We start from the raw sequence: 24,423 nt of genomic DNA on the forward strand, positions 1-24,423 counted from the left end.
TGGGAAAGGTCTTTCTAGTGGGGATTTTTTTCAGCCGTTGCTGTGAACTGAGCTAAATATGGTTCCTAAATTTTATGTATACTCGCGCACCACTTTTTGGTTTATGCAGAGTTCTCGTACCACTTACATACAAACTACTGAAGGCTCGTGAATGTTTCAAAAAAAGTCGCCTGATTATTTACAAAATTTTTCGGCGTTCACAACACAAACTTGGCACTGCTTTTGTCAAGTTGTGTGTAAAATAAATGTAATTTGCCAAATAAAGAGGGTAACAGGCTGTAATAAACAACCTAAATATGTTCCAGAAGAAACACTGCTGTGTATTTAACTCCTTAGGGACGAGTAATTTAAATATGCATTTTGACACAAGGGTCTACAAAAATCTCTATAACTTTATCTGTGATTGGGGTAAATCCCTAGGACTGGCTTTGTTCGAAAGATGATGCATTTTCCGTTCTTTCTAGCTATTAAAAATATAGCGTTACTATTTGAAAATTTTGATTAATTTTCACTGAAACATCAACAATTAAAATGTGAAGAATGGTAAAGATTTGCCTGGAAAGGCTTGTTTTACCGCCAATTTTCGTGCAAGTTGCTAATAATAATGTATTTATGACCCTGCTACTATCCGTTCTTAGCTGCTTGCCGCAGTTTTTGCAAAAACTATGTTTTCATGCAAACTAGATGACCTCTGATTTGAACTGTTGTAGATTGATTTGATGCGAGTAATTTTGATATTTTTTTGGCTTTTTTAGTATTATTTTGTTGTTCTGTCTTGTATTTATATTGTTTTTTGTGTATTTACCGCCTCAAATAATGTTTACTGTGCGCACCTTTTCTGTCGAAGAGGCAGCTGCGATATGTTGTGATGTCGATTCGTGTGACGAAAATATGAGTTTGTCTGAATCAACATACGATTCATGTGAGAGTGATGACTTTATCGAACCAATACTTACTGCATCACCTTCAACCTCTGCAAATATCCAGCCTGTAAGTGTTCAAGATCAAGAGGTATCCAGTACGGACAGTGATGTCAGTTCAGCATGTGCCCAACCGGTTCACCCAAAAAGAGCAAAAATGACCAAGGTGAAAACGAACAGAAAAAGACCCAAGGTAACAAATACATCTAACATTCCTCATGACCTGCAGGATTTTAACTGGGAGCCTGTAAACAATAGTTTTGAAACAAGTTTCATACCCCAGTCATCAAGCTTTAGTGAAACATCAGGTTACTGTGGTGATTTAGTTTTGGCAGACTCTACTCCTCTAGATTTACTTGGACTTTTCCTTACTAATGAATTTTGGCAACTATTAGTGGAAGAAACTAATAGATATGCGGAGCAGTATCTTCAAAAGCAAACTGACGAGCTGCCAAAATTTTCCAAGTTCAGGAAATGGAGTCCTGTTACACATGCAGATATAAAAGCATATTTTGCCATGAATTTGCTTATGGGTCTGTGTTCAAAGCATTCGATAAAAGACTACTGGTCCATGTATTCTTATACAAATACAGCTGGCATATCAAGTCTGATGCCAAGAGACTGTTTCCAATCAATTCGTGCCTTCCTACATTTCAACAACAATGAGAATTACATTCCAAGAGGACAACCCGGCCACGACAGAATTTTTAAAATAAGAAATATTGTTGAATTAGTAACTAAAAATTTTTCAAAGCATTACACCCCGCATAAAGAATTATCATTGGATGAGATGACAATTGCGTACAAAGGAGGGAGTAGCATAAAGCAATACAATCCAATGAAGCCTAAAGTGTTTGTCCTCAGTGAAGCAAGGACGGGATATGCACTCCAATGGGACCTGTACACGGGTAAATCCGAGGATGTGGACAGCAGTGTTAGTAAAACACATGCTATTGTAAGAAAACTGAGTCAAGAATATCTACATAAAGGCCATGACATCTACATGAACTCATACTACACGAACCCATATTTAGCTAACGAGCTCAGCAAACTCAAACAGGTGTTTGTGGCACCATAAGTGCAACAAGAAAAGGAATGCCTGAATCGTTAAAAAAAAAGAACTTGAAAACTAAAAAAGGTGATGATCCTATCTTTCTCAGAAGTGGTGATCTTCTTGCATGTGCCTGGCATGATGTCAGAAGACTGACTATGCTATCAACAATCCACAATGCAAGTTCTACGGAAACAACAATTAGGTCAAAAAAAGTGGATACCGGTACTCGGACAATTTTAAAACCAATTTGTGTTGCCGAGTACAACAGACATATGGGTGGGGTGGATCGGATGGACCAGAGGATGAAGACATATATCTTCCCACACAGATCACACAAGTGGTATATGCGCATTTACGATGGCATAATTAGTATTGCCATGGTAAATGCACACATTATTTCTTTTAGTTGTCCTAGTTCATCAAATAAAAAACCCAAGTCATTGAAGCAGTTTATTGAAGAGATTGCTTCAGAATTGCTAAATGGATACACCAGTGCAAGAAAAAGGGCTGGAAAACAGCAAAGCCCTCTGCATTTCAAACGCCTCATACCATTTCAGCATCAACATTTTCTTGGAAAAACAACCAGAAAATCCTGTCAATGTTGCAATAAACAAACAATGACACTGTGCAAAAAATGCAATGTTTCATTATGTGCATTAGATTGCTTTGAAAGATACCATAGCCTACAGGAATATCGTATGAAATAAACACTCGTGAACTGAATTTTTTTTTTGTAATATTGTCAAACTGTGTATGTCTTTCTTCATGTTTACAGTTCATTTCTGTGCAGTTTTACTTTTTCACACATACTGTGCTTCATTTCTATGCCAAATAAACCAATTTTTACAATTTTTTGCAAAGATTTCAGAAATACAAAAAAATCCGAAAGCTTTCATTACTTTCTTTATGACGTCAGCGTTACGGATGACGTCACCAAAAAAATAAATACATAATTTTATACAGTAAGCTCAGGGCTACAACTTGGCAATTGATAATTTTTGTCATACTAAACCAGAAGTTGCATAAAAACAGAAATAAAGTGTTTACAGTGACGTCATGGGAGCTATAATGACGTCATCAAAAATATAAAAATACTAATTTTTAGAAAATTGCTTCCCCTACAACTTTATAATAGATCGTTTTGGCGTACCATAAACACACGATGCGCCAGAGCGCTAGACCCGACGCCAGTTCAAATTCCGAAAATGTCCGAAATATATCTCGTCCCCAAAGGGTTAAGATGTTTTCTTCAACCAAGCAGCATGTTTGTTACGTAATAGAAGGGATTCATTGCATCATAATAACGATTGTTTGACCTGGCAATTGATTACGACATAATAGCAATTCACACGTTGATAATTTACGTCATAATAGCGGTTATCCCCTTGATTATTTAGCCTGCAGCTGCTTGAAAACAGGTTGAATATTTGCCTTTTCACTTATGCGCATTATAGTATAATAATAGATATAGATAGTTTGCAAAAACACTTCGTACGCGCATAAAGCAACGTCTCAATTGAAAAACTGGAAACCACTGTAGTAGGGAATATAGCATGAAATGCCACGCTCTTCGTAATTAATGTGAATTAAAATAATGCTTATGACAATCACTAAAACATCATTCGCGATCGTTTTGTGTGAACTTAATAAGTTGCTCGACCTTGAAGACCTTCGCGCGTAAAACAGTTTGGAAACCAGTGCTTTAATGCCTGCAATGGTCGACGTCTATCGGTCATGATTTTGTTCTCTCTTAATTTTCTTTGAAGCGTTATATTTTTACTGTTACTCTGCCGTTTTTAATATAAATTAATTTCAGTTGTTACATATTTTCTACTAATCTGCAAGTCACAAACGACAAGTGTTATACGATACCTATACGTATTCTGAACATACCGGTAGTGTCACAAACGCAAATTGTTACGAATTTAAAAAACCCAAATCGTGAAACATAACTTGTTACGTCATTAAAATTCAGACCTTCACTGAGTATTGATGTTTATTAGACGGTTTAACGCAGACGCGTAACCGCAGGTTCAACTGCGCATTCGCGTAATAAAAAGCGCTGCTTTTTGTGCGATGATTAAAGCTAGAATTGGCAAAATTCCAAGGTAGGCCGGCCTACCCTGGAACCCCGGGTTCGGCGCCAGTGTTTGTATATATATATATTCTTAAAGAAGAAGCATTTATAATACTAAATCAGAAACAAAATTTAAATTTTTCTGGATATTCAAGAAACTAGAAACAAATAAAGTTGTTTTTTTGCTAATGGAAAAACCCATGCATTGCAGCACAGCCATTTTTTTTACTCCAGCGGTCGAATTTGCGGTTTTAAAACTCATTTTTTTAAGCTGTTTCCTTGAAACTTTGAAGGTAGCTTCAGATCACATTTGGGCATCTCTATACACATTTTGATTTTTCGTTGGTATGCCCCTTTAAGACCAAGGGTATTAACAGTCCATTGATTGTGTAGCAACTACCATGGGTATCGAACAAGTCCAAGCCAAGTATGAAACAACACTTTGGTGCATGTCACACATTTATGACATCATTAAAAAAAACCAATATTGTGATAAATTAATGTAATATATGAATAAAACCTTTTTCTTGTATTAACAGGTTGAGAAGAAGTGTGACGATTCCGATTCAAAGTTGCTTTAACTACAATGACTTCATTTTCAACATCTGCAATAAAAAAGCCCAATGAACCAATAAATTTGCTGTTTCTTTAATTCAAATCATATGCAAACTTAAGCTAGGTTTAAAACAATGGTAAAAACATAATGTTTAATCACAATCTTACCTTCCTCATCATCACTGTATTGGTGGGCGATATCCTTCCTCTTTTCTGACATGAATTTCTCTAGCTTTTTCAAATAAACATTTCGTGTGGAGGCTGACAAAACAAAAGGTATTTTTGAACCTTATTAATAGGAATGTGCCAAGCCCAAAGTTAAAGGCTCGTGCCTGAGTGCCTTCTTTGTTAAAGCTCGGTTGAAAAATGGGCCAAGTGCCAAGCCTTTTGTTATTAATATAATGTTGCAAAACAGAGTGAAAAAATAAAAAAAGTGAAGCAAATGAAAGATATTGGGACTAATGACAAACCAGGGCCGTGAATAGCCGCATTTTACATCCGTTAACGGACACGCATTTTTATGTTCAAAATTTAGTCTAATAACTTAAATGAATTTTATTATATTTGCATATGTAATAACCTGAAAAGCGTTGCCATGCGACTCGAAAAACAACGTAAAATTGTATAATTGTTTTAGAACCAAATTGAAATATTATGCGCAATGCTTTAGGGTTGTAAGCCAACGTATACTGGGACCAGGGGAAGTCAGAGGTGACTACGCACATTGTAATCCTTATCTATGGCATCTTGTGAAATGTTTATGCGCGTCGGAAGATTGTTGGGTTTTTTCAAAATTGAAATGCAATACGAAGGTTTGAGGACCCTTCTTACACAGATTTGCAATCGAGAAAAAATGCATACTTAGGAAAATAATGTTGTACTCGTGGACGGCCATTGCCATCGGCAAACGTGTTGCTACAGTAAACAAAATTAATTTGTTTTGATTGGGAAAAAACAACTGGTAAGTCAGTGTAATTATTTCCAAATTTGCCCATTCCAATATAAACGTTTAATACAACAAATGTGTCTTTAATCTTTACTGACCATAACCGTAAAACAAAAGCATTTAGTTTACTTCTGTAAGGTTAACAATGACCCCATCAATTGCTATTATGAAGTAAATATTCAAAGCGTCAATTGGTGTCGTACTTAATTCACGAGTTAATCAATCGTTATTATGACGCTGATAATCCTTGTGTCAATCGCCACTATGTTGTAATAAACCATCTACTAAAGCCATTTAATATTATATTGCTTATTATCGCACTGAACAATACTTTGCCGTGTTGCATGTCCTTGCACAAGACGCTGCTCTAAACATTTGACGTCATATTGAATATTACTTTTTTTCTACTATTTTGGTCCCTGCAAACCCTATCAAATTAAAGCTGGTCTAATTGTAAATAATATTTGATTAATTTGAAAATATTGTTCTTTATTGCTCATTTTGTCACAAAGTCTAGAAAATAAAACAATTTCCTTTTAAATTTAAAATAATCATAGAAACCCTATAATCTTTTCTGGATATCAATGTTTGATAAATTTTGTTACAGATTCTTAGATCATATTTTGGAATTTTCCGTCCAATAAATTTGTTGTATATTCTAAGAGATTAAAACCATTGGTTTACTTTTTTAATGCAACGTTTGTGAATTTTGTTTCTTATTCCTCACTTGACTATATATATGAAAATAAGTGTTTCGCCTAATCTACAAAATCTGTAATAAATCCAATATAAAAACACATACGTCCAATTGGTCCAGGAACCATTCCAAAAAATCTCAATTTTATTGAAATTTCTTCATTTGTTAATTGTTCAATGTTTGTAATCTCCCATTCTTTTGGATAAGTTTTCTGCAACATAATCAAAGAATTATAATTGCTTGGACCTGAATAAATAAATTCTAAGAAGTATTGTATTCTATTATACAAATGATAAAACACAGGTGTCCACCAGGTGGCAAACACGCAAATCACCGTTGTTCGCTTATATCGATAGTAAACAAATTACTTCGATAGTAAACAAATTATAAAAAGCATATAAAGCACAACTCATGACTGTTTCATCTGTTTTTACCGATATATATATATATATCTTTTTAAAAAATGTGGTCACACTTTTAATACACTTCACAAAGGTTATGTGACATGATTTGTGTCCAAATTAATAGAACAGGTATTGAGTAAAGACATTTCTATCCTCATTTCAGGTATTCGCTGTGTTTTGCAAAGTAAACGAAGAAGTTAAAATACGTTTTAGGTTGTCAATAATTACAGAATTAAGAAAACCGAAGAAGGTATTGTAAGTCAAATGTAAATAAGAAATTATTATAAATATATAATAGTAAAGTAGGGAAATTAAAAACAAATGGGGTAAGAAAGGACAAACAATTGGGGGTAGCCCGCCAAAAAATCATTTTATCGCAAACAGCTTTTGTGGGTAAAAATGACATTTATTTGGCTTATTTTTTATCGTAACTGTCATTCTAGGTGGTAACTATTTTTTCTTTAAAACACAGATATCAAACAAAAAAAAATTTTGATGAGGTTTGCTAAACTTTTTTTGTGAGAAGGCCTTTCGTGATAAATTTATTATAAATGCAAGTAATTGCTACACATTTAAATACCTTGCTGCTGGTATATTTTGATTTTAAATTTTATGAACATTTCATACTTTGCTTTGCCTACATTTTCTGATAATGTAATTTATGTTTTGGGTTAAGACTGTTCAGTTACAGGTCATTTTTATGATTATTGCTGAATTTAGTTTAGATAAAGTCAAGATGTCATTTAGATTTTCAAAAGCTTTTATTTTAATTAAATTAAGTATAATGCTCCTTATATATATTACTATATATTTACCTTAATGTTTACTTTCTTTGAATAAAGATTATCAAGAGCTTCATCATCCGAAGAAAAGCTTCCCGATTGATTTTCAACATGCATATTATAAAGCTTAACATAAGTTGCTTTATGTGCATTTCCGTGAGGCAAAGACACACCTGAAAAATATAAACCTGAGAACTAAGTAGGAAAGAACTTTAGATCACCGGATTGAACAAGGTCCAGTCAGAGTACTTTTCCTAAATTGGCAGGAGTGCGTCGCACTCCCGCGCACGCACGTACTCTACGCTAGTGGCCGTATTATTCTGTGTGTAAATCAACCAGATTACATCATATAAGCAATATGTTACATCACAATAGTGATATATTACAGACGTTACGACACGTTATAATCTTGTTTTCGCAGTGTTTTATGCAAGTTAAAGCCCTTAACCATAGGCGTAACACTTTCAATATGTCAGGGTGGCAAAAGTTAATATGAATACGTCACAGATACCATCATAAAGGTTATAGTTGCTCGACCATGACTGCAAAGCTTAGGGTTAGTAGGTTACAACAACGACGTTCAACAGTGAACACAGACAGTTATATACAAAATGTCAGATAATAATAAAGAACCCGAAGCCAAAGCCACAGATAGCATAGAAAGTTCTTCAGAAAGGCAGAGGCAGGCTTCCGCTCTCTTTAAAACAACAGCGGAAGCGTCAGTGAATTCTGCAAACAAAAGAAGACAGCAGGAGAATATTCATTTCTGTTTGCAATGTAAGAAGACTATTTCTCGTGGTAATCCAGCTTCCACGAAGCGGCATGTCGATAGTGCTCATCGGAATGATAAATCATTTGACTTTTCAAACCGTTCAAGCTACTTTTTAAAATAATTCATGAAAAGTTGGATGATTTGGTTAAAAATCGATCAGAAAAAGTACAAAAAACACCTTACACAGATAATGAAAGTACTGGTCATTTTCAAATACTAGGAAAGGCTCAATGTTTACACGATATAGAAGGGTCTTGTTATTCATTTTATATTAATGACTTCGGGAGAGGACTTATCCGATGTATGGTTTGCTTCGGGCATCTTTGTGACACCTATCCGCGTTTAGGACATGTCAAGGAACCAATGCTTGCAAAGAAAACGTATCGCAGCATTGAAAAGAACGCAGGAAACACATTGTCTACTCGGCTTGAGATACCAGAAGAGAGAATGAAACATCTTGTTTCTGGTAACAACCAAACATGGTACAGTTTAAAAAGTATGCTGATTGAGCACACAAGCTGTTCCTCAAAACGAAACGGCGGCTTGAGCCACCACAAAGCATTAATTTGGAAAAAGAAAAATTCACAAATTCGATCAAAAATAACTTAAATAGTAGCAAACCAACTGCTTTGATTACGATAAAAGTAAAAGCCGCCACACTTCACTACGAGTCCATGATTTCATTTCTTCACTGCTGTGGTTCAGATGTTGGCAACATAGGACATGGACGGAACCAATTTGTTCAAAGCTATCTCAAGTTCAATTGTCGTATCTTGTTGCACATCAGGCAGATGGGCAATATCAGGCCAAGCAATTTAAGACCACTTTAACAAGTCTAATCAACCAAAAAGATGCTTGCTCGGTCCCTGCAGACGACCCCAAAGTTTTTTTGTTGTTGCTTGGGACACAACACACTGGATGGATTGTGCGCTTGTTGCAGTTAAAAACAAGGACTGCAAGATCTTTTTCGACCGATTAATTAGGAGATCAAATAAGTTTAACGTCATGTTTGGTCGCGGAAAGGGTGCGGCTGAATACGCCTCCATTAAAAAAAGATACGACCTACCTGGTAATGTTGCTAAGACCTATGCTACGACTCGGTTTACGAGCAGTGCCTACAAGCATTTACGGCAGTTATGAAGCTGTAGTTCGAACATTTGAGGAAAATCGTGAAACTGACGATGATTGTGAAGAAACAAAGTACCTTCTGAAAGGAAAAGATTTTTGCATTGACCTTTGCAGTGTATTAGATTGCCTTGCACCTGTTACAAAAGTTATGATTACAGGCTTAGAGCACAAAGTGTCAATCAAAATTTGTGGCAAAGTATAAAGTGGTGGCCCAAGTTGAAGTCCATTTTAATCCGCATGAAGCAAAACCTTGAGGAGGTACAACAGGGGGACGTTTCCTTGGACAACAAACTATTTCCAAAGCTGTATATTCACTTTGCTGTAATAAGTAAATATGGAAGATTTCACAACGTGGCATTGGAAGATGGCTGGATCGTGTGTCCTCATGCAGAAACAATCATCAACGGTTCAGTGAAACGAAAGGTGTTTGAATGGAAAATGCGCCAGCCTGGTGACTGCCTGGTTGATTTGATACATTTATGTGAGGCTGTACACAACCGTTTGGAAAAACGCATGTCTAAATGTGTACCTCATTTTTCTTCCACTCTTGCAGAGTGCATGCATTTACCAGACATTTTGAACTTGGTAACAGGGGGCATGCATATTTTAGCCCTGAATCAACGAGCAGAATTGGAAGATTACTGAAATACATCATTTAAACAGTTTTTTCAGTACGTATGCTCTCTGCCGCACGTTAAAGAGTTTAGCGAAAAAAATCCATCCTTTAATCTGCACCCAACATTTGCACACACAGTTTTTAGCTGTTATAAGAAGACGGTGTTTAGAGTAATATGGGAAGACTTCGGGCACTGCAGACATAATTGGTTCGGTTTAGATCCCAACGCCTCACAACTTCTAAGGTTTGACGCGACTGATCGATCCGATTTTGAATTAGACCAAAGAGGAAGGGCATCTCAGTATGCTGATAGCAGTAAAGTTCTTTCCCGTTTTGGAGCAAAGGCGGGTAGTTTGGTCTTATGTGATGAAGACCAGCCGCCCTAATATTGATATTTTTATTACCGCCCGCTGCCGCTTTTTACTCTTTGCCTTTACCCGCTTTTTACCCGTTGTTTTCCGCTCTTTACCCGCTGCATCTGTTTTAAATGTCGTGTCGTTTTTAATTTTTCCGTATGCATGACGTAAATTTTGGCAGGCTTATCAAAAGCGTAATAAATAACTCGCGCATGCAGCAGCCATACTCTGGAGACTGGCTGGTTGCTGACATACTTTTATCGAGTCTCCAGGGCTGGTATAGTATTTCAATATTTTATAAAAAATTGTTTACTAACAGTTAGTTTTACAGTTTACACACATAAGACTTAAACCCCTAACTTCTAACCCCTAAGATGTGCCAATCACACAAAAAAACTGAAAAAAAGAGAGTCAACGACGCCACGCTAACCGTTACACCACAGAGCCGACGATAGTAAACACATCGAAAGAGCGTATAAAACCTACCTAATTTGGGAAAGATGTGTTTACTAGTATTTTATATATTTATAAAGGTATTTTCAGTATTTAAGTAATTTGTTTTTAACTTATTACCAATTTAAAAGGTTTCTTTGTGTATTTTTTTCAAAATTTTAAACTTAATAAGAGCGCCCAATTGTGAAAAGAAGAGAGTGATATTCGGATAATAAGTCGCAACTCAAAACAATACTAATTTATTAAACTTAATAAACTATGTGCAAGTAAGAAATTACCGTGTGCAAGTAACTGCTCCTTTATTTCTTCTTTTGTCATATCATCCGGGTGTGGCATATTTACAAACACAAAATAAACTATTATATATTAACAAATAATCGGTAACTAATCTAAGTATAATTTTTCACACTTTGGTGCATTTCAGAACTAAATGGATGAGCTCTTAAATACGATAATACTTTAATCAAGCGTCCACGATTTAAGCAAATTAAAAATTTCGTTATGCCGTGTAATTTAATTTGCTAATTACTTAAAATATGCTGCATTTCGATTGTGAGGGGTAAACCATTAAAGTAAAATCAAGTTGTGCCAATTTCTTATCCGCGTTTAATTGGTTAGCTGACAGGCACGTGACAATATTAAACCATAGAGAACTAATATTATATTACACAGAAATAAAAAAGAGTAGAACGCGCAACTTTTCAAAACCGTGATATATTCTTTTTGGTTCCCACTTTAACCCTGTACGCCAAATCCGGTACAAGTCATTTCGCCACTTATTTTAATTGTCGCTCGCATGCCTTCTGCAAAAATGTGTTGCAGAAAGTTTAGAATACGTTCGTATTACAGGAGGAGTTGGTTTTTATAATAAGTAACATTTTACTTGTGGGAGGGTACGTGTTGTGCAAAAATTAACATTTTACTTGTGTGGGGTTATGTGTTGTGCAAAAATTAACATTTTACTTGTGTGGGGTTATTTTTCTGTGGATTAAACCATATTGTTAAGATGTCTATGATTAAACCAATCTGATTACAGGTAGAACACGAGAGCATAGCTTTAAAGATTACGCAATTTTTTAAGTCAACGTAATTTTAATTAAGCCCCGTGTTACCACAGTTGACCAAGAGGTTTTTGCTCGTCATTTGTGAATAATGCCCACTATCGTTCAAACCAGAGTCACTCTGGTTCACACAATACCAATTTTTCATAGAAAAATATACTGTATCGGTAACATATTAAAAACTATAGTAGTAGAGCAAGAAAAAAATGTTTAAAACTGATTTGCAAAGCGCACAGTATCATTTCGTGTTATTTACCTGTATTTATAATAAATACCGTACACTTATTAATTAAAACTAACAATGATTTTAAATTGCCCCGTCTTACCCTGCGTTTTCAAATTCTTAAAATTACACCTATTGTGCAAGTCGCTCTTCAGAAGTATTAAGTTTTTGTTAATAGTACTAATTCGTGGTATCACCCCAAAACCGCCATCTATTTTGAATCAGAAATATTGAGCAATATGTGTTTTAAGCGTCCTGAAGCAACTATTGAATGTACATTTTGTTAAAGAAACTAATTATAACTTTGCCTTTTGACATAATACGTGACTGACTTGTCAAACAAACAATCTTTAAATCTGACAATTTGCATGGTTAATATGTACTTTTAACATAAAAATTGCTGAAAATGCGTTTCTAAAACTTACTGCTTCAGGTATCAATCAAAAATTAGTAAAAAAATAAAAGAGCACACAAATGAAGTTAATGACAGTATTATTATATATACATGTTAGGGCAGCTTAAAATCAATAGACAGTTTAAAAGCAAATACTACAGCAAAGTTCAATGCAACAAATGTACAGTTTTAAACAAAACATACTTTTACGAATTTAAATTATGTTAATGTTTTGAGAAGCACGAAGTGGTATTCTTGTATTTGGTTGATTATTAGTTGAATGATTTCCACTTTTCTTTGCAGATCTTGTAGGCTTACTTTTCTAAAAAAAACAAAATTTAGTCCTTTAGACTATCGTTCCCAGGAAGTTCTTTTTTACAATGAGTGTAAAACTTTTTTTTTTTTTTAAAACATTTGAAGTATTTTGTTTACTCTTTCTGCTCTTGGATTGGAAAGTGTAAACTAGTAATATGATATAAAACATAAGTAGAAAAGCAATACATTATACACACCGGCTACATTTTAATTTAAAGGTTACCTTAAAAAATGGAATTCCCCCAACATCTGGAATTGTTATACTTTGATTTAAAATTGGATCCGAATTTTCGCTCATTGCATCTTCACTCTGTAGTTAATGTGGTTTCATGTTATATCAATGACAAAAATATATAGTTAAACATTTAAACAATTGGTTTGAAACTCTTCCATATTATGGTTGTCCCGAGTTGTTAAAATACCAGTTATGTAATATAATATTATTATAATAAATCTTTATGGTGACCTCTACATCAAAATCATCTTCAACAAGTTCATCCATCTCATCGTGAACCTCATGATCATCATGATGAGATTCATCATCATCATCTAATAATAATCGTTGCAAAACATCTTTTTCACACAGAGGGGTTACGATAGAACGAGGGTATTCATATTTCTTCCTTGCCGGTGTTTCCCCTGAATAATTTCAGCCTAATTAATATAGTACTAGTAATCACAGGGCACAGATATACAACTGATGTAACATAGTGACCACTAACTGGTGGTTTATAAATAAAAACTTATAAAAATAAAAAAGTTCTCCTCAAAGATAAATGCCAGGAACCCATACACGGGGGCAAGGTGTTTAAAACCATTGCAATATCGATCATTGGGACACCTGCGTATGACTCTTGTTGTTCTGCCAAGAATAATTAAGCAGTCACCAATAAGGCACCTGTTGGCTGGATCGGTTTCATGTTGCATTGAAACTCATCAAGATGAGACATCATTGATTCTGAACTTGATGCAAGTTTTATGCCATCTTCATGAATGATAAGATTTGAATCAGTGAGACGTTGAAATGTTTCATCAACATTAGATGACAAATTGTTAATTTGAGTAACTATTGACTCATTTACAGATTCTTGAAATTCAGACGAAACTTTTTTTGTTGCCTGCAAAATATTTTTTGTGATTATTTGAACAAAATAAATTATAAAAAATTTGAACAAAATAAAAAGACAGTTTTCAGAATTGCATTGGTTTTATAGTTGAATTTATTTTAACCTTCACTTGTTCAAGTCCTTCTTCCAATCCAGTCTTCCACTCTGCTTGCAACTCTTCTTGACACTGGAGGACACAGACAACATTCTCACTTGATTCATCCACTGCTTGATGAAGGTTGCTTTCCACAAGGTCCATTATTTGATTGCTGTTGGTTGTGTATTCTTTAATTGCACTGCTGATCTACAAATAAATTGACAATGCTTCGCTTATTTATGATCCTGTAGCAGTGCAACTTGATGTATTATATAGGTGTAATGTTGCAACCCTACGTTGGGCAGCTTCATGTACCTTGTGTCCACTTATAAAAAGTAAATATGCAACATTCATTCTTAGTTACTAAACAATTTAGACAATTTATTTGTGACCACTGGGTTGAAGCAATCTCTACTAGTTGTCTTGCCCAAGCACATGTAGGAAGGACGCGATTGTTGTTGAATCTCAGTCACCTATTCACCCTAACATGCCAATTAAATGGATTTTCTGGATTTTCTTGTTTGTGTACACCATTGCCTTTTCCCCAGTTCTAAACTATTTGTTCCTTACATGGCAATCTCATTTTAGTTTTACTTAATAACTTATATGGACGTTGGTGTGAACTTTCTGTTGTGAACAGAATTCCCTTTCATAGCCACAAACTTCCAAGTAAACTTCGTATATGTACTTGTTTATTTAGTTTTTTAATTTTTCCAATTAGTTGTCGCAATCGTAAATACAACTTTTTTTCAAGTGCAGAATTAAGTTTCAGACCTGGTATTCTACAAATCAGCATTATAATCACTATATATATTTAGAAGTAAGATGGTGACCTGTGCTTCTGCTTTGTTTGTTAATTGAACCACTTGTTGTTCATTATTATCCATCTGTTGATGCGCACAGAGTGCGTTCTCCTCAACATCTCGTACAGCATGTTTGATCACTGCGCGTTTACTCTCAAGTTTTGTGAAAATACTGCTCATGTTTCTGTTCACCTTAACAAAAACATTATAAAACATTTTTTAAATAAAGTAATTTATTGAAATGGGGGAAACTTTATGAGTCACCTAGGTTTTGTATCGCACGTATTCCTTCTTTTGTATGACTGCAAATTTGGACAACCTAATAATAACTACTGTGGATAATTGCTGTTAAGTGCCTTGCTCAAGGACACATATTAATTGGAGTAATAAGTTTTTAACTTTAAAAAATTATTTAGGTACCGGCAACCACTTACCCGCAGTGCTATGGTGGTGGTTTTGTTTAATAAACACAAAACTAATTAAACTAGGATAAAAAACAAACAATCTTACCATTTCAAACATTTCGTTTTTCATTGCTGTTAAATCATCCTATGATATTGACTGTGTAAGTTACATGTTGTTTTATAAATAGCTAATATTTTAACAAAACCTTTTGTTCTTCTATGAGTTGATCTGAAGCTTTATTAAAGACAGAAATATTCAAGTCAAGAGTTTTTTTGCTTGCTGCGTAAATTTGCTTACGTGCTTCACACTGCAATATAACATTGAAAAAATTAAACAAAATTAAATAGCTCAATCATAATATAATAATAATAATACAATATTCACTACACTTGATTTTACATGATGTAAGATAAAATATTTGAAGAAAGGTAAATAAAAGAGATTTAACATTTAGGTTTCACAATAAACAAACAATTGAGTTTTAAAATAGAATTACAAGTTGTCGTTGTTGGTTAGAAGTAGATTCAACCAAATCAAACGTTTCCATGAGCTGTTTTGACTGAGTTTTAAATTCAAGCAATTTTTGCATCGAAGTTCGTAAAACAAGCAGCAAAGTTTCCTGAAACACAATTTGCTTTTAATCGTATATTTTAAAATCTTTCCACAAACAGCTCCTACACGCACTGCAAAATGGGAAACCACTTTTTAATTGCATTTTTTTATTTTAGAGAAGTTTTGTGGCAGTATTAGTATTAAGCTAAAGTGAATTGAGACACCTCAATAAATAAATGAAGCAACACCCACCTGATGTTGAGCAATGTCGATCATATTTTTTTCATATCCTTCATTAAGTTTTAATGACAAACCTTCATAAAGTTGCTGGAAATCCTACATCAACACAACATTGTAATAATAAGCATCACTAACTTATTAAAATGCGGGGTGAACACACATACACCACCCATCATAGCTTATACACACGTCACTTCAACTCATGAAGGAGGAATAGCATTGTATATTTCGACAACCTACTTTTAAGCTTAAATTTTGCGAACAATTGTTTTGATGTCCTGTTCAGGCCGTCTTCATCAGGGGTAAAATGGCACTCAATCAAAGTTGAGCGTCATTTGAACAGCAGTTCAAAACGCTGATTGGCAAGTCTTGTCAGAAGAGTCAAGATTCAAGTATATACATACATATATATATATTGTGATTGTAAACAACATTAAGGTAATTTATTTGTTCAGCATAACACAGCCATTTCCCCTCAGATGTTGCGATAAATTGAACAAAGTCAGCAAACAACTAACAGAAGGTAGTAATATTGTAAGTGAATAATGTAATTACCTGAGACATAACCGACACAGCCTCGTCCCATTGACCAACTTGTCCTTTTATTGCTGAAATATTCTGTTTTTGCTGTTTCACGATATTATCTGTATTGAGATAACATGTTTAATTATGCAAGATATATTTCAACAACTATTGATTTGTTTCTTACTTAATGCATCATGAACTTTCTCCATCGAGTTATTGTTTCTTTCCAACATAAGCATCGTGTCTGACTTAAGACGACTGATGTTGGCTTGCATGCTTAAATATAATAATGTTAATTAGAAAATAACAATCCTTGTCACGGCCATTAAAATATCAGGAAGGGGGGGGGTGAGGTTCCAATTTTATTTTAATTTTTAAAGCACTGATCACAACAAAAATTAATCGAACATCGGGCCTTGTTGAAGAAAATTTAAAATTTTTGACAGCCAACTACAAATATGGATAACACAAACATAACAAGCAAGTAATTATTTCTCCGATTTACCAAGAATGTTGGAACATTCTACATAGGTCTTATATCATAATTATATAATGGGTGAAACAATGAATACACAACACACTATAGAGTCGGTGCAAACCATATGATTCATCACATGATATGAAACCTGGATAATTGATTATTTTGTTGACTTTATAATTCATAAAGATGCTTAGAAAATTATTTTTTGTTCTAAAAGAAAAGAAATAATGTGATGCATATTACAATCATTGCTTACGTTTCAGTGAAGTTGGAAGTGGAATTAAGATTTTCATGATTAGTAGTTTCAACACGAACAACTTTATCGTGAACCTTTTCGATTTCATTTGTCACATTTTCCGCTGTTATAAGAAGCTGTGCAAAAAAAGTTTTATCAGTAACCCGATCATGTGGCGCGTGCGTCGTGTAATGTTACCTTAGTAGCTTGGTCAGTTACTTTCACCCCATGCTTCATATAAGCGTCTTTCAAATGTGTTTGTTCAGCTAACTTCATTCTTGTCAGTGTAAGATCCTAGTAAGAATTCAAAATGAAACATTACTGATTTGCCTTGTTATTTGAAAAGCAAAAAAGTAACAGAAGAAACATAAAGTTACATCGTTTAAAATCTCATATTCTTGTTTTATTTCATTCAGTTCATTGGAAGAATTTTTAAAAAGAAATTTAAACTCATCCATTTCTTGAGTTCGTTGTTGAAGTGTTGATGTTAATTCTTTTATCTTTTCAACCATCTCTCTACAAAAACGACATACATGTTTGTCGTAAATAAAATACAAGCAATATTTAGGTAAGCTGGGTTGAGGTACATGATTGTAAAAGCGGTTGTATTCAGATTCTATTCATAAGACACTGCCCATGCCATTTAGGCGAGGATATTTTTATGACACAATTTGTTAGACTTGATTTCTGTCTGTTAGGTTTGATTGCACGAGATTCCTCTACTATTCAAGTTACTCATTTGGATCAAGTGTTTCCTATACTTGGTGTGTGATAATAAAGTCATTGGTAACTTCAAAGTACTTGTTCTTGTGGTTTGAAAAAGCCTAATAATCTTATTGAAAGAAAGATATCTGCTGTCTTTAATTTGTAACCATTTAAAATTAATATACTTAACTTACTCGTATTGTTTTGGATCTAGATAAATCCCATGTTTTTCACGAAGTGCATTCACTTCTCGTCGTAAACGATCAATTTCATCATCATATTCCTGAAGAATCATCATTTTTGCAAATTATATTTTCTATTCTACAGCAGTTAATCTATGAAGAGGAAGCTTAACACACGGACGAGGAAGATTATGGGAAACATTGGATTGACTTGAATTCTTAAAACCTCACGATTTATTACAAAATATTGAACCCCGACAATTGAATTCCATTCAAGAAGAACAATCATATTTTATATTTGGTTCTTTCTAACAATATTCTGCTCTTTTATGTCTACTATTAAAACAGTTAATATTAAAAACTATTCCTAAATGTAAATTAAAACTAAACTTTACTTTGATCAGTGCACGCTTTGTTAGCTTCTGATTAACCCTGGGTTTGTTGTTAATGTTCTTAGCACGACACGCATAATCAAGTGTACTTAATGTTTCCTCAACATTATCACTGCCGGGGGAAATTGTAGCAATTATTGAAGTTTTCGTTGCTCCACCGAGTGAATCTTGCAATAAACGTGTCAGTTTGCTTTCCCTGTTAAAATAAAAAAGGAATATTTACATTAACGCGTCACAAATGGCCGCAGAATGATACATCAAAAGGGGCTGTGTTGCAGAAGGGGGAATTGTCAAACATATGCACTTTAACCCAACAAATAAATTTAACATGATAGCAATTAACACATTAATTGTTTAGCTTGTAGGTGGGTGCTCGAAAACAGGTTTGAAAGTTATCGATTAAGTAAAGATTGTCTCTTCCATGACGAATACTTCTTATTTGAGGTAATTTTGCACACCAGTCTCAAACCGTGTAGAAGCTTAATTGAACAATCTTTGACACAAATTAGTTCAAATAAAAGTAACTAATGGTCTACTGCCTACGGTATTATCTCATTCCATATATGTGTTAAACACATTTTAAAGTTTTATTATAGTTGCTTTAATTAAGGAAATTGTTATTTAGTTAAAACACTGAACTTATAAAAAACATTTTTTTAAATAAATTCTTTTGTGTTTAAAAAGGAAGGGGATTCGACCCATCCTCTTCCTGACAAGTAGGGGTCATTACACCATGTTAGCTGAGAGTAGGTATGCAAGTATAACAATTAAAATCGCACATATAACGTGTGCGGCATTTAATAGAAAGGGTATGCCGTTAGGCTGGCAGTTGATTGCAGTGTTTAAAAAACTTAACAATATGACATGTAAATATCATCATATATTTGCCGATATGTTGATTATACAGACGCACCGTTACTTTACGATAATGGAGCACATCACAATACCGCGTATGACGTAACATTATTCAACTGACAGGTGCAGCATTGCGCAATATCTTACGTTAATTCTGTGCGTCACAATATTGGTTATAATGCAACATTTGACTTTAAAACTCGTAATTGCGCAACTTAAAAATTATTTGAATCACAATTGAACACTTTGTGCTGGTTGACGGGCGCAAAGTTTGAAAAAATCATTTTAACAAAACTCAAGGAAACAAACAAAGTTAATTAAACATCAAGGTAAGGTTTGCGAATGAGAATAATGTTTCACAAGTAGACGACTAAATAATGAATGTGTGAATTGCTTTTATGAGTAATTGTTGGTTAAAGTTAAATATATATTTTTTAGGAATAATTTGCTTTTATAATTGGAAAATCCAGGGTTTCTGCAGCCCCTGCAAAATCCTCAGGGTAGGCCTGCATACCCTGCACCATATAAATCAACGCCAGTGTCGTAGTTTAGCATTTATGAATGTTAACTCTCATAGATTATGTTCAGTATTCACGTTGGTCGTCACTCTAAAGTCGTTTACGAAAAGCAACACGTATAATGACGGAATATTTTTAATTAAAGTCAGCTGTTCCATTTGAATTACTGATTGCAACTACGATATTTTAAGCGCGCACGTCCTCCAGGGAAACCTGCGCGGGAAAGATGTTAAGCCCGTGCAAGTTAGAAGCTCCATTGTTTATTTTATTGGGGATGCTCGCTCCCCCTAGTGTCTGCCTTTGACTCGAGCCCTAAACTCGCCCCTATATACGCAGATAGTTTTACAGCATTGAATTACTACACTGAAAATGTTTCTTAGAAAAGAGCGATACCACTTTATCACCTGTAAGGGACATGAGGAGCCTTTTCAACAAGAGCTGTAATGCATCTGCCTAATGTGAGTAAACTTGTGTTGATATTTCCAGCTTCACGAGCCCGTTTCTCCACCGCACCAGACTTTCCTATATTTTCACTACCAGCAAGATCAACCTGTTCAATGTAAAACATATTAAACCTAAACTACTGAAAAAAGTAACATATTTAGAAAATTTGTGATGTAGGTGGGACAAAATATGAACGAGAACCAAACATTTTATTAAATTCAAACATATATACATAAATCTAACAAAGCACATTTTATGCTTTTACATCCCTTTAGGTCAAACAAAATACAAACCAAATTAAGTTTTCCAATCTTAACAAGTTCTTCTTCTTCCATGTTGTTTTGTGTCACATCTTTAGTGTGAATGGTAGCAGTGAATATGCTGTGTGATCTGTAATTTTATATTAGTTGTCCATTATCATTTAAACCACGGGTTCCCAAACTTATTTTATCGCGGGCCAATATATGAAATCATAATTATGCGTCGGGCAAGGTTTTCCTTGCTATATTGGCGACGCGACTTGTATTGGCCAAAACTTGGTTATAACGAATACTGTTAGTTAGGTCAGGAAGTTCGACACATATGCTGGTAATAAACATGGCTGCTAGAACAGATTAAACTACGTACTTGCGGAGTAAAAGACAAAGTTTGACAGTTTTTTGTTGAATCATGTCGCGATATAACCCCTATACCAGAGTAACACGCGTGGCAGGTTGGCTGATGCTGTGACAGTCATAATTATTTTTGTGACGTAACAAAGACAATGTAATTGATCAACATGGCAGGCAAACTCAGTGGCTTGCAAAAGAGAGTTGGGGGATGTGTACATACGTGTTTATTTGGCGGGAATTCGCAACACCAAATTGGCACTGCCTTTCTCAAGGTTGCGTGTAAAAAAAATATAATTTGCAAATAAAACAGGGCAACAGGCTGTAATAAACAACCTAAATGTTTCCCAGAAGTAACACTGCTGTGTATTTAAGATGTTTTCTTCAGCCAAGCAGCTTGTTTGTTGCGTAATAGAAGGGATTCACACGTGCATTCATGGCATCATAATAGCGATTGTTTGACCTAGCAATTAATTACGACATAATAGCAATTCACACGCTGATTATCTGCGTCATAATACCCATTGACCCCTTGATTATTTTGTCTGCAGTTGTTTGAAAACAAGTTGGATATTTGCCCGCTTACGTTTGCGCGCAAGTAAAGTATAGATAGGTTTGCAAAAATACTTTGTAAGCGCATGAAGCAACGCCTCGATTTAAAAAAAGCTGGGAACGACTGTAGTGAGGAATATAGCATTAATTGTAACGCTTTTACAGTTATACCATAGGTAAAATTTAAAAGGTAACAATAACGCGTCTATTACGAAATTTCTTGAAGAATTTTAAACTGTTACGTCATACTTTTATATCTTGCAACTGTCTGCACCTGGTCTATTCAGAGTTAGACTGTAGAATGTGGATTAGTTGTTTTACAGGATTGTGTAAACTATTTATAAAAGAATAAAAAATTTGCAAAAACGCATTTCTTGTAGATCCATCGATCACGTAAGCCTGCCGGTCAACGTGTGTAATCGCGACGGGGCATTATTTGAAGATTTACCGTGCTATTCGTAGGAGAACGGTTGTGCCGACGAACGAAAAATGTTTAACTAAAACTTTAAGTCTAAAAGTTCTAAGCACAAACTTTCATTTAGATTAGAAAAACATGCATTTTTAAAAAAAATTGTTTTTAATTTTTTTTGCTGCTTACGTCATAAGCGTAAACGCCGGTGAGGCGGCGCTTCCCCGCCTCCCCGTACTAGGCGCGTATGCTTGAGCCTAATCATAAACATAGGAAATTTGATTTACTAAGTGGTCCTATGTAAAACCACCTCTATAAGACATAACATTACGTAAGTATTCCAACCGTAACGTGCGATGCACTGGTAATGCAATGTTACGTCATAATTATGACGTCATATTTATTGTGCCTTGTAATTTAGATACCGTGTAATTTATAAAAATCAGCGCCTATGAATGTGAAGAACAGAAATCTTTGCTCCCGGGTGATGGGAACGTGAAGCTCTTGATGGAAGTAATATTTGATGATGGTTTGCCATTGACAGAATTAAATTTATGGTTTCTTGAATGGTTTTTACATCCGTTTGAAAGGAGGTAACTGACATGATTTTAATAAAACTAAATTTAAACAGTGCAAGTGAAAATGTGTGTAAACAGCTTTCAGATTTTCACGCCTAATGATGGCCTGCACACCATTAAACTTGCCCGACATGTTTGCCGTCGTAACCTTGACCCACTATGTTTGTTTTATCCAAACCAACTGATTCCAAAAAATTAAGAAGTGTGTGAGCAATTGCTTCTTCTGTAAGAATTAATGTTAACATAAACGTTGCAAATGATTCCCAACTTCACTAGACTCTTTGTCGTAGACGTATCTAAAACTGATAGAAAGTTGTTCGAAACCACTCACATCTGTGGTTTCGTCGGCAAACATGGAAAAAACTTTGATTCTTTGACGTCGTTAACTATAGTCTGAACTCAACACAATTTGGGTATTCCCCAAAAAATTACGTCATCGAAAGCTAAAACCTGCCGTGTTTAAGGTTACGGAAGCTTTTACGAGCTGCCGTCTTTTGAACTGAATTTCGTGGGTTGTATTATACATATACAGCATAGTTAAGAAATGTATTAAGACGCAAATTTTCGTTGGTTAACGTTGTTGCCATGTAGGAGGAGTTGATACATTAGTTTACTTGCCCCTTTACATGCACTCACGCAGACCAATGCACGAGCCAGTGCGTTCGCATCAACGATTTCTCGAATTTTACACTGCGACGCGTTTGTGAAGCCCAAACATTTTAATATGTCAATTTGTCGCATCTTTAACTATCTGGAATTAAGTTAAAGTACCCAAAGACGCACTGTCAGCCAACCGAGTACCTATGCAGCCCTGGAGACTCGTATAAAAGTACATCGGCAACCAGTTGCAGATGGTTTTTAAAATACGTCGGCAATATGCCGAGGATTTAAAAGACGCATGGCCGGGTGTGATGTCACAAATCGCAACGTTAGCGCGAATTTGCCCGTCTCGAATTACAGTCGGTATCGTATAACACGAGCGCCCAATGTTTCGTATCTGATTAGACTGATTTTTAATAAAAAACCACAAATTCCTAAAAATTTTTGTATTAAAATAATACAAAGTGCTGCATTACGTCTTCTCTTTCACCGCAAGCCACGTGTTCTAAATGATTTTAATTAGCGAAGCTTTTCGTTTAAAAAGGAACGTACTCACGTATGCCTTTTTCCTTAATGACGTCATAAGCTCGTGCCAAGCTTTTCGTTGAATCTCGGCGCTAGGCAAACCTGAGCTTTTACAACTTCAACACATTCCTATTGTTAACATCAAATTCACGAAACATTACCAACATCGTCTGCTTCATAGCCCAGGCCGAAGTATTTATTGCAAACGTATCAATCCTTTACTTAATCGCATACGTAAAAAGGCAAATGTGTTTTCAAGCTCCTGCTGGCTAAATAATCAACGGGACAATCGTTATTATGACGCAAATAATCAGCGTGTGAATTGCTATTATGTCGTAATCAATTGCCAGGTCAAACAATCGCTATTATAATGCAATGAATCAACGTGTGAATCCCTACTATTTCGTAATAAATATGCCGCTTGGCTGAGGAAAACACCCTAAACATACAGCAGTGCTACTTCTGGAACATATGTAGGCTATTTATTACCGCAAATTACATTTATTTTACACACAGCTGTGAGAAAGGTCGTGTTACCAATTCCCGCCGAAAAAAAAACGTATGTGCCGCACGTATACAAGGACATTAATGACGTCGTAGTCAACGCGCAGGTGCGTTAGGAAATCGGTGCGCCTGACTTCATTTGCTATATACTACTGTTATGTATTATATACCTCACTTTTAGCTTTTATCGCCTGTAATTTTTGCAATTTCGCGTCTGCTATATGAAAATATTTTGTTTAAAAAAAAATTTTTTTTTGATTTTTTTTCTACATCGTCGGCAATAAACTGCCGACGGTTTGTCCAAATGCGTCGGCAAAACCGTCAACAATTGCCGACGTGAGTCTCTAGGGCTGC

General features: G+C 34.9%; 3 protein-coding genes across 4 annotated transcripts in view; 1 reads left to right on the forward strand and 2 right to left on the reverse strand.

The window, feature by feature from the left end:
* LOC113475031 (piggyBac transposable element-derived protein 4-like) overlaps window positions 1–2,032 on the forward strand; it is a 7,644-nt gene extending 5,612 nt beyond the window's left edge. The window contains exon 2 of the mRNA XM_026838431.1: window positions 9–2,032. Within this exon, the coding sequence (XP_026694232.1) occupies window positions 817–1,998 (1,182 nt within the window). The 5' untranslated portion in view covers window positions 9–816 and the 3' untranslated portion in view covers window positions 1,999–2,032. The remainder of the gene's footprint in view (window positions 1–8) is intronic.
* LOC100187247 (lamina-associated polypeptide 2-like) overlaps window positions 1–11,218 on the reverse strand; it is a 24,650-nt gene extending 13,432 nt beyond the window's left edge. For both annotated transcript variants that reach the window (XM_009863062.3, XM_002123344.5), the window contains exons 1-5: window positions 11,039–11,218; window positions 7,469–7,608; window positions 6,355–6,460; window positions 4,775–4,867; window positions 4,572–4,656 (exon numbers count right to left, since the gene is read on the reverse strand). In XM_009863062.3, the coding sequence (XP_009861364.1) occupies window positions 4,572–4,656; window positions 4,775–4,867; window positions 6,355–6,460; window positions 7,469–7,608; window positions 11,039–11,096 (482 nt within the window). In that variant the 5' untranslated portion in view covers window positions 11,097–11,218. The remainder of the gene's footprint in view (window positions 1–4,571; window positions 4,657–4,774; window positions 4,868–6,354; window positions 6,461–7,468; window positions 7,609–11,038) is intronic.
* A 1,186-nt stretch (window positions 11,219–12,404) lies between these two features.
* The window catches only part of LOC100184855 (kinesin-like protein KIF11), a gene marked incomplete at its 5' end in the record, with an annotated part of 17,274 nt that continues 5,255 nt past the window's right edge, over window positions 12,405–24,423 (reverse strand). The window contains 19 exon segments of the mRNA XM_002123411.5: window positions 12,405–12,760; window positions 12,977–13,063; window positions 13,220–13,392; window positions 13,652–13,871; window positions 13,984–14,163; window positions 14,790–14,951; window positions 15,270–15,308; window positions 15,370–15,471; window positions 15,661–15,783; window positions 15,969–16,052; window positions 16,512–16,600; window positions 16,666–16,757; window positions 17,219–17,334; window positions 17,396–17,491; window positions 17,575–17,713; window positions 18,097–18,185; window positions 18,480–18,672; window positions 20,254–20,399; window positions 20,587–20,683. Of these exon segments, the coding sequence (XP_002123447.3) occupies window positions 12,653–12,760; window positions 12,977–13,063; window positions 13,220–13,392; window positions 13,652–13,871; window positions 13,984–14,163; window positions 14,790–14,951; window positions 15,270–15,308; window positions 15,370–15,471; window positions 15,661–15,783; window positions 15,969–16,052; window positions 16,512–16,600; window positions 16,666–16,757; window positions 17,219–17,334; window positions 17,396–17,491; window positions 17,575–17,713; window positions 18,097–18,185; window positions 18,480–18,672; window positions 20,254–20,399; window positions 20,587–20,683 (2,335 nt within the window).

This window comes from Ciona intestinalis, unplaced genomic scaffold, assembly GCF_000224145.3.
Source record: "Ciona intestinalis unplaced genomic scaffold, KH HT000084.2, whole genome shotgun sequence".
In the NCBI taxonomy this organism is placed as follows: Eukaryota; Metazoa; Chordata; class Ascidiacea; order Phlebobranchia; family Cionidae; genus Ciona; species Ciona intestinalis.